The following is a 10,868-nucleotide window of genomic DNA, read 5'->3' on the forward strand; positions in this document are numbered from 1 at the left end:
TTCTGAGTGATGGGACTGTAGCCATGGGCCACCACACCGGGCACTAAATTGAGGGTGCATGTTACATTTGCATTTGTTTTGTTTTTGAGACAGAATCTCATGTAGTTCAGGGTGGCCTCTAACTGAGTGTCATATTCCTGGCTGCCCTGAACTCCTGTCTCTATCTCTCAAGCACTGGGATTGTAGGTATGGGCTGCCACCCTCAGCTGACATTGGAATTCTTGCTATTGGCACCACCTTGTCCAGTGTTCTCTATGCTCCATGTCCCACCCAGATGGCTGGACTCAGGGCTCAGCATGCCTGTAGACAGATATCCTACCACTGAGCTAAATTTTAACTCCAGCTCTTCTGTCTTGAGGTGCTGGGAAGAGAACTCAAGACCCTTGCCCATGTTGGGTAAGTGTTCCCCCAGTGAGTAATATCCCAGACCTGTCACTTCATTTTATTGTGAGTATCCTTGCTTTCTTAACAGCATACTGAGCCATTTAAGAAGGCTTTCCAGGATTTAGAATGTAGCTCAGTTCACAGAGCATTCGCCTGGCATGCACCAAGTCCTGGGTGCTGTCTTGAGCACCTCCTAAGCTGAGTGTGGTAGTGAACATGTGGAGTCCTAGTACTTAAGAAGTGGAAGCAGAAATATCAGAAGTTCAAGGTCATTTCTAAGTTTGAGGCCAGTGTGGGAAACATGAGTTCCTGAAAAATGCCGTCAAAACATTTTATCCAGAAATTATAGTTGTTTTACATTAAGTGTCAGTTAAGGAAATGACTGACACTTCCTGTCATATTTATCTAGGTTCATAGTGTGAATGAAAAGAAGCTGTGTCTAGCTATGAACAAAAGAACAAGACACCTCCTGGAAGGAGTTTCAGGCCCACAGAGCCTGGTGGACCTATTGGAATAATTTCAGTACTGTGGAAAGATTGGAATTTTGTTGGTTCAGAGGCTAATTACTTATCTTAGGCTATTTTTAGCCTTCTGAAAGAGCCATGTCTTGCCCTACTCTGGATCTGAACTAACAACTCATGATAATAAATAAAAACCTCGGCCGGGCGGTGGTGGCGCACGCCTTTAATCCCAGCACTCGGGAGGCAGAGCCAGGCGGATCTCTGTGAGTTCGAGGCCAGCCTGGGCTACCAAGTGAGTTCCAGGAAAGGCGCAAAGCTACACAGAGAAACCCTGTCTCGAAAAAAACCAAAAAAAAAAAATAAATAAATAAATAAATAAATAAATAAAAAATAAAATAAAATAAATAAAATAAAAACCTCTTAGAATATGCCAGTACCAAGCTGTTTTCATTAAAAAAAACAAAAACAAAAACAAAAACACCTTTTAGAAGCTACTAAATTATCAGAACACTAGTTTCCACCAACCCAAGAGCTAAGAATGTCATCAGATAGAATCTTGGACCCACAAAATAGCTCCCCCCACCCATCTCATTATACCCACTGTAAAACAGGGGGAGGCGGTCTTGGCCAGTTGGAGCCAAGGGGCCCTAGAAAGTCATGGCCATGAAAGAATTCATGTGGAAGATTTACTTGGGGAGGGGAGGGAATAAACACAGAATGGGAGGAAGAGAGAGGAAGAAAAGACAGGACAAGAAGGAGAAGGGGTGCAAACATAGCCTCATGGTGGAGGAGAGAGAGAGAAAGAGAGAGAGAGAGAGAGAGAGAGAGAGAGAGAGAGAGAGAGAAAGAAAGGAATGAATTTGAAGAAAGGAAGGATAGAAGGAAGGAAGAAAGGAAGGAAGAAAATCAAAACTAATATCTCTATAACTTTTTAGATTTATAATTCAACTTTATAAGTGAAAAAGAATGATGAACCAGACTGCCTCCATCTTAGGCTTAAAAGCCATCTTTTTTTTTTTTGGTTTTTCGAGACAGGGTTTCTCTGTGTAGCTTTGTGCCTTTCCTGGAACTCACTTGGTAGCCCAGGCTGGCCTCGAACTCACAGAGATCCTCCTGGCTCTGCCTCCCGAGTGCTGGGATTAAAGGTGTGCGCCACCACCGCCCGGCTAAAAGCCATCTTATAGTAAAGACAAACTATGTTTATTCCTGTTTATGATTAAACCTCCATTTCTCAAGGATTGGGCTATGCCCTGTAACCTTAACTACAAATGGTTCTGTACTGTCTATTCCAGGAAATAGCAAAACATGTCTTTGTTTCAAAAGGTTATGACCACCTGTTGTTATGACTACCAAATGACCACCTTACAATCATGTCTGTTTCAGGTGGTCATTATGACTAACTTGTTATGCTTATGTTCTGCTCCTGTAACACCCTGCCCCCATTTTGCCCACCAAATCCCCATTTGGAAAGCCCCTACCCCTGAGCTATAAAAGCCTTGTCTTCCTCCCAGCCAGTGCTGACCTCCCAAACCCCGCCTTAGGGGGAGGCAGTTTGTATACATGAATAAAAAAAGCTTGCTTTAATTCATTTCTTCCTTTAATCTGACCATAATGATTTATGTCCATGGTCTTTCTCCTCTCATCTTTGGGATTAACAAGAAAAGTGTGATGTGATACTTTATAGTCCTGTCTTTTATTTTAAAATGCTCCTTTAAATGAAAAAGTGTTTCTATACATATTTAAATTTATATGGAACATTTTGTAAAAAAGTAAATATTCATTAAGACTTATAAATTAACGTGTTACTTTTGAAAACTTTGTAAAGTTTCAAGTCTAGTAGTTCTTATGAATCTGCAAAGATCTTAAAAGAATAAAAGTGACCCAAAACCTGGAGAAGTGGTCGTGGGGGTTGCGTTTAACAAAGAAAGAAAGAAGCAAAGCCTTTGGAATGTGCCTGAGGTTTTACCTGATGCCATAGGTAATTCTCTTCTGACCCAGCAATTCACAAAATGTTCTCCCTGAGAAACAGAAATTCAGGTTACTGATTCATTTATAAAATACACATCTGTGTGTGAGCAGCAACTGAAGATGACATTCTATTAGACATTCTATTAGAGTTGTTGGTGAGACCGGTCTTTAATTATGGCTAGGTTATTATGGACTTTTTTTTTATTCAGTGCAAAACAACAGTAAGTGTTTACCTGTAGCCAAGTGGAAACTGCAGGGTCTTACACAGCACCCAGCTCAAAACAGAACTAGGTTACACAGCACAGATACATTGTAATTAGTGTGGAGTGAAGACTCGGAGGAACCTTTCCAATTGAACAATATACTGTCTAGGGAAACTGTACCAGTTTTTTTTCTGAAGGAAGCCCCTTTTCCCCTGATTTTCAGTCTAAGTTCATGGCAGGAGTCAGAGCCAGTCAAAAGACAGCCGTGGAAAAACAAATTTTTCCCACCTTTGTAAGACAATGTGCTCCTCACCTCCATACATGCCACATGAGTGAGATACAGAGGGATAGAAGGAGGAAAAAAGAAAGACACAGAAGCCATGAAAATAAACAAAAACACCTCACCCTTGTGATTTAGATATTATGTAACAAAAAGATTTGGCAAAAAGTTGGTTGTTGTGAATTACCATTACATGGACAAATCCCTCGTAGCTTTGAATATACTGGGCAATTTCCTTTGAGGATTTCTTACTTTGAAGAAATTCACATCTATAATGAAAAATATAATTGAACACTTCCCCAATACTATGATAAACATGTCCCATATCATGAATATGCATATTCATTTTTTTAATGTGTTGATGATTTTTGAGCATTTTATTTTTTAAAAAATTATTTCATTTTGTGGTAGTTTGAATGTAATTGGCCCCCATAAGCTCATAAGTACTGGCACTATTAGGAGGTGTGACCTTGTTGAAGTAGATATGGCCTTGTTAGAGGAAGTGTGTCACTGTGGGAGTGGGCATTGAAGTCTCCTATGTTCAAGCTATGCCCAGTTCAGACTACTTCCTGTTGTCTGTGGGTCAAGATGTAAGGACTGCAGCTCCTCTCCAGCATCATGTCTGCTTACACACCACCATGTCACACCATGATGATAATGGACTAAACCTCTGAAAGTGTAAGCCACCCTATTAAATATTTTCCTTTATAAGAGTTGCTGTGGTTGTAAGGATTTGGTCCTTAATTACGTCATCAGCCTTCGACGGTGTCCCAGCCTAAAAAAGCGGGTGGGCCCTATGTGTGTCTCTCTCCTTTCTGCTCCTTCCTCCCATTGGCCCCTTCTCTCCCTCTCCCCCTCCCTCTCCCCCTCCCTCTTTCTCTCTCTCTTCCCCCCTCCCCTCTCTCTCTCCCCTCTCCCTCTCCCCCCCCTCCCAATAAAGCTCTAAAAAGGTAACCATGGCTGTGATTCTTCCAATCAGCACTCTCCTCTGCCGGCGTGGCTGCTGCAGGTAGCGACCAGCCACGAGGAGCAGCACCAGAGCGTAACCAACATTGGCGCTGTTCAGACTCGGATATACCACCGAGCACCAAGGACCTGCTGTGACCGCTGCTGCCTCTTCTCCCATCCAGTGAGACTGCAAGACCACGAGCACGCGTGTCCCTCGCTGCCTCCACTGGACCCCCACACCACTACCGCCATGATTCTTCACCACAGTAAGTCCGCTGTTCTTGTGGCTGTAGTCTGAGCTATATTCTTTTCGACAGACACCCCGGGGGTTGTCCTTGGGCTGTACTGGCAACAGCAGGCACATTTTCGCTCCTGACGAGGAGGTCAATGCTGTCTCGGGTCTACATTGGACCAACTGCAGTGCAGCCACAGCCCTCACCTTCCCTTGATGAAGAGGATGGCAAACTTGAGCTGATTCATGGATCTCTCTCCACTCTCGGGGACACCCAAGATTGCAGTCTGATCCCGGTTTGTTATTTCAATTTTTTATTTTTCTCTCGGTTACAGCCATGAGACAAAGGGGCAGATACATTGGAGGATAGGGGTGGGCACCGGTAAAACTGGGCACATAACAGAGTTGCGGAACTGCCAGCGAACGGGCAAATAAGAGTTACTTTATCTCCAAGCTTTCCGCTAAAGTTCTAAACCCTTCTCCTTCCCCGCTTCTGGGTCTGCTACATGCAACCTTTTCTGTCTGACTTCTGCCGGCAGTGGGCGGGCTCAAATGGGCGGGCTTGGGCGGCTTCTATGGAACCTTAACTCCACCCACTCATTCTCAAACTGCCTTGAGAAGCACAGATGGGTCTGGAAAGCGGCTAAGATCCATACAAATAAGTTTACAGTAGTCAGGATGGCTCTTAAGCCAAAAATCAACTTATAGCCTCAGACAAGTCTTCCAAAGGGATCGGTTTATAGTATGCCTAAGGCAGATCTTCCAAAAGCTGTCCTTAAGCCATCAGTCATCAGGGAAAAAAAAAAAAATTCAGGACATGGAGTAAAATCTTGTTCCCCAGACCTCCCTGACTAAAACTTAAACATCTGGAAAGCAAGGCTCCTGACCCCACAGGCAAAAGAGTAATCTGTGGCATTTAAGGTGTGCCAGGGAAGAGATAAAAGCCCGAAAACAAAATTGCCAAGTGTGGGCACTCACTGACTCCCAAAAGCTGTTGGGTCCCTGTTTTTTTGTGTTTTTTTTCTGTGTTTTTTTTTTTTTTTTTGGTTTTTCGAGACAGGGTTTCTCTGTGTAGCTTTGCGCCTTTCCTGGGACTCGCTTTGGAGACCAGGCTGAGCCTCAAACTCACAGAGATCCGCCTGCCTCTGCCTCCCAAGTGCTGGGATTAAAGGCGTGCGTCGCCGCCGCCGCCGCCGCCGCCGCCGCCGCCGCCGCCGCCACCACCACCACCACCACCCGGCTGGGTCCCTTTTTTAAGTGAGGAAAAAGGCCACGGGCTAGCAAATGCCCTGCCAAGCCATCTACAGCCTTGTTAAAAGTGCCGCCTAGAAAGATAACCAGTCAGCTGACTGCCCCTAGGCACCAAGACGCATGGGTGCATCAAGCTAAGACCTCCAGCAGATCTAGGCTTGGCTACAGACATGGCAGGGAACCCAGAACACAGCAGGAAAGCGATCCGTTTCTTTCCTTCTGGACACCAAAACCACTGACTCAGTCCTGGGAGTTTTTGGATGTCACCTCTCCTTTCTCTATCATCGGGTACAGAGGACAGCCTTACCCACCTCACCAGATTTAATTGCGCTTTCAGAGTTACTTAATGGGAAAAGATTTCCACCTAAAATAAGAGCTCATTGCTTCAATCCAGATCCACTGCCTGTGTTTCTCACGTGCACACAGACAGGGCCCTGATCTCTGCCTTGCCCCTAATTCCAAAAAAATAAATTCTCATGCACCACAAGCTTTTCTCTTCCCAGTTCCCTGTTCTAACTCACTGTTCAGCTAATGGTACAAGACCACCACAGAACCAGAGTCCAGAGATCATCAAGTAAGAAATTGTAACAGCTAAAAGCATCTTGTCAAACAAAAAGTTCCCAGCCACAGCCAAGAGGGATACATGTCTCCAGAGCAAATGGATGACAGACAGCATCCCACAACGCCTGTCTACCTCGGAAGGCTCCCCTTCCCCATTCCCCCAAGAGCCAACCGACGTCCAACAGTCAGCTGGAAGCAGTTTTTGAAAGGAATGACGCCCCTAGTCCCATCTACCTGCTTTTTTTTATAATAAGGGAAAGTCTGGGATGTAAAGATTCGGTCCTTAATTATGTCATCAGCCTTTCAACGACGTCCCAGCCTAAAAAAGCGGGTGGGCCCTCTGTGTGCCCCTCTCCTTTCTGCTCCTTCCTCCCGTCGGCCCCCCTCTCTCCCTCCCTTTCTCTCTCTCTCTCTCTCTCTCTCTCTCTCTCTCTCTCTCTCTCTCTCTCCCTCTCCCAATAAAGCTCTAAAAAGCTAACTATGGCCCGTGACTCTCCTCCAGCACTCTCCTCGGCCAGCATGGCTGCCAGCGTAACCAACAGTGGTCATGGTGTCTCTTCACTGTAAAAGAAAACCCTAACTAAGACATATATGATGTATTTTAATCATATTTCCCCCTCCCCTCACAATTTCAGGCCCCAGGTTCTCTTTCCTAGTGTCAAAAGCAGAGAAGAAGAATAGCAAATTCAAGGCCTTTGATTTGTGGGGATTTTGATCTTGGGGACCAGATACCTCTGACTGGCCAAACATAGTACTGCCTGCCTCCCCAGAGAGGTTCCAGCAATTCCAGCTCTGCAGGGTCTAGGGGTAGGGATGGACTGTAAAAGCGGTCTGCCCAAACATCTTTTCTAGACCAGTGGTTTTAGAAATCCAAAGGTACCCAAGTCCAGCTCCAGCAGGGTTCAGGTCCCAAAGAGGAGGTGTGGAGTCAGTGAGGGGAGGAGACTGACACAATCTGAGGGTGAATTGGGATGGCTGCCCACGTACTGAAAATAGGTTACACCTTATATACAGAACAATTGCGTCATAGTTTAACCACAAGCAATACTGAAAGCAAACTGAATGATTCCAAGATGAAAGTGGCCATCAATGTCATTATAGTGTTTTTCTTGAAGCCAGACTCTAAATGCCCATTGTTCTCCAGGGTTCAGTAACCCTGCTAGGTGCTCTCTTACGATTCCTCCTGCACTGTCTCAGCCCTTGTGGTCAGGAGGTGTCAGACATTGAGACCCAAAAGAGCGATTTTCACTCTTCAAGGGGCATGACATAGTGTTTGTACCATGAGCACGAGCGTCGAACTGTTTCCTAACTGCATCTCTTTGTACTTTAGTCTTATAACATGGGCCTGTTCCCCTCCTATATTCCCAAAAGGCAAGGTCCTGATATCTTATTATTTTTCCATTATACCATACCATTCTGATTCCTTCAATGTATGTTCCTCCATATAGCAAAGGGGGAGCAAGCCAGTCTAACTTCTTAACAGAATCTTCTCTCTGTAGGGCAGACCAGATCTTGCCATTCATCCAGTAAGCAACCAATCCGGGGCACTATACCATACTATATCATTAACTGATTTCTTGTCCTAAGTGGCCTCAGGCTCTGGATCTGGGCCCACTGTTTCTCTTGATTGTGTTTTTCATCTCTGGGACCCAGTTAGCAAATCTTGACCTTTTCTATTATTGGTGTAATGGGGAGGCGAGGAAGAGGCATAAGGGAACTCCCATGACACATAGGGAGAACCATTAAAATGAAGATAAAAAGTTGCTGGGGAATTGTGGTCCCCAAAACTGAACTGCTGGAACTTTGTCAAGCAGCAGTGGTCGCCATACAGTACGGGCCCACATACCCACAATGGGGTCAAATAACACTTTCACAGGGGTTGCCTAAGCACACTGTAAAACACAGAAATTTACACCATAATTCAAAACAGTGGCAAAATTACAGTTATGAAGTAGCAACTAAATAATTTTATGGTTGGAGGTCACTACAACTTGAGGAACTATATTAAAGGGTCACAGCATTAGGAAGGCTGAGAACCACTGTTCTAAAGTTGAAAAAAGAGAAGTCTGAAGTTGTGTGTGTGTGTGTGTGTGTGTGTGTGTGTGTGTGTGTATGTGTGCGCGCGTAGTGAGGGTCATATAGAAAAGAGTATTGTGTTACTGTGTCAACAAAATGAAATGATAAAAGCTGAAAAAAAAAAAGGTAAAGCGGAGAGTGATAGGGGAAAATACCCTAGGTCAACCTATGGCTTCCTAAGCCACAGCATGTACACACACATATACTATACATATAACCACATAGTACATGCATCACAAACACAAAATCTGTATAAGATGTTAACTGAAGTGTGAGAGGCTGTTTAGGTTCAAGTGATTCAAACTTTTCACAATACGATGAAGTCCTTTTTGTTTGAAAAATTCTAGAGTTATCGTAATTTGGATTCGGGAAAGATATAAATAAAACTCAAAGGGAAGATCCAATAATGTGGCTCCTTTGTCTCTAGCTTTATTTTGCTTTTAAAAACCTGAAACTGGAGACTGAAGAGATGGCTCAGTGGTTAAGAACACTGGCTGCTCTTCCAGAGGTCCTGAGTTCAATTCCTAGCAACCACATGGCTCACACCTGTCTGAAACTCCAGGTCCGGGGCTTCTGAAACCCTCACACAGACATACATGCAGGCAAAACACCAATGAACATAAAATAAAATTTAAAAAAACAAACAAAAACCTGAAACCGGCTAAAGCCAGTCTGGAGAGATGATGACTCAGTGGTGAAGAACACTTGCTGCTCTTCCAGGTGACCTGACTTGGGTTCCCAGAACCCCCAGGACAGCTCACAACTATCTCCAAGTCCAATTCCAGGACCTCTGATGCCCTCTTCTGGCCTCTGTGGGCACAGGCACACCACGGTATACACACAGAGACAAATAGACATGTATATGCATATATGTACAAATATATATGTGTACACACACAGATATATATTTATATGGGGGTGTATACATAAAATAAAAAGGGAATGAATCATTTAAAACATTTATTAAAACTGAAAAGTTTAAGAATAAAGGGTTTGTCTGCTTACTTGGGGAACCACTTGGCATGCTCCTTCCAAGGATCATCTCCTTCTTCCCAGTTTCCCAAGCATCCACCACAGGAGAAACACTGCACAGTGTCCCTTTTACCTACAGATGCAGAAAAACATTTTGACTGGCCAGCAATGGCACAAGGTGAGACCTTGGAGCTGATCATCTTGTACCAGAACAAGACAGACTCCAACATGCCTGTTCTTCCATGATGTCTCTGGCTGAATCCCTGTCCACAGTCCCACTGCCCTAAATGGCTCCCTTCCGAGCTCTGGACCTCCATCGCCTAGCCATGGCCTTCCTCATATACACAGACCAGGGCATTGTATGTGCTAGGTAAGCTCTTTAGCACTAAGTTCTACCCTCAGCCCACTGCTGGTACTCTTAAGGTCTATATTAAAAGAAAAGCAACATTATATATATACATATATATATGTGTGTGTGTGTGTGTGTGTGTGCTTGTGTATATGCATATACGTATAATATAGAATAGACTAATAATGCTGCACTAAATGTATATTAAAGCAGAAGCAAACTTGTTAAAGTTGAAAGTTAATGAAATACATGTTATGTCTAATGTAACACAGTCCACCACTGAGGACTGATTAACAAAATATTGCACACAATGGAACCTAAATTTTAAACTCCAAAGAAACACCTCAGAAGATAGAATCCAGTTACCTGTAAAGACAAAGCCAGCTGCTGAGAGCACACGGGGCGATGTCCCATGGGCATAAAACGGCCAGTTCTCAAAGGACTCCAGTCTGGCCTCCTCCTCTTGGTACCTTGCTTTGCCACCTCTCAGCTTCTCGGGACTCTTCACCCTTATGTCGTACTTGCCAATGTTACCGACATCTTTGCCCAAAAGGAACTCGCATTCTGGACGGAATTTCTTGTGACTTTCTATTGGAGTTTTCCTTAGGCTGGTACCAAACAGGATTAAGCTACAGCAGAAGCACTGAACCCCAAGTTTCACCCTGGTAAAGTAAAACCCAGCAGCTGCCATGTCCTGTGGCGTCCATGATCTGAAATTGTCATAGGTCGTGAAAGTCTTTAATCGCTTGGCCTCACTGCGCATGTGCGAGTTAAAACCTTTCTTCATTTTCATTCGTTCCTGATGCTCCTCTTCTTCTTGACTCTTTGCGAGCTGGACTGCATCCACACCGAGAAGAGCAGAGAGCTCAGGGAGAAACTCATAATCAATCTCGGAAATCCGCTCCTCGGAGGCCTCCCCGTGAGTGGCCATTTTCTGAGAGGAAAAGGAAAGCAGATGATTGGTCTTCTAGTTAGTTTTATTTTGTTGTGATGAGCACCTTGACCAAAAGCAACATAGGAGGAAAGGGTTTATTTCTGCTTACAGTGGTGGTTCTGTAGTTGAACGTGCTTGTCGGACCGCCAGCTCCCCAATAATGACACAGAGACTTATTATAAATTATGAAAGCTTGGCCTTTAGCTTAGGCTTGTCCCCAACTAGCTCTTAGGACTTAAATTATCCTCT

The 10,868-nt window shown here is 44.3% G+C and overlaps 1 protein-coding gene across 1 annotated transcript in view; it reads right to left on the bottom strand.

The window, feature by feature from the left end:
- LOC131921489 (baculoviral IAP repeat-containing protein 1e-like) overlaps positions 1–10,616 on the bottom strand; it is a 31,928-nt gene extending 21,312 nt beyond the window's left edge. Inside the window, exons 1-4 of the mRNA XM_059276224.1 lie at positions 10,052–10,616; positions 9,370–9,469; positions 3,484–3,565; positions 2,812–2,863 (exon numbers count right to left, since the gene is read on the bottom strand). Coding sequence (XP_059132207.1) covers positions 2,812–2,863; positions 3,484–3,565; positions 9,370–9,469; positions 10,052–10,616 — 799 coding nt within the window. The remainder of the gene's footprint in view (positions 1–2,811; positions 2,864–3,483; positions 3,566–9,369; positions 9,470–10,051) is intronic.
- Between the last annotated feature and the right edge of the window lie 252 nt (positions 10,617–10,868).

This window comes from Peromyscus eremicus, chromosome 11 (assembly GCF_949786415.1).
Source record: "Peromyscus eremicus chromosome 11, PerEre_H2_v1, whole genome shotgun sequence".
Lineage (NCBI taxonomy): Eukaryota > Metazoa > Chordata > Mammalia > Rodentia > Cricetidae > Peromyscus > Peromyscus eremicus.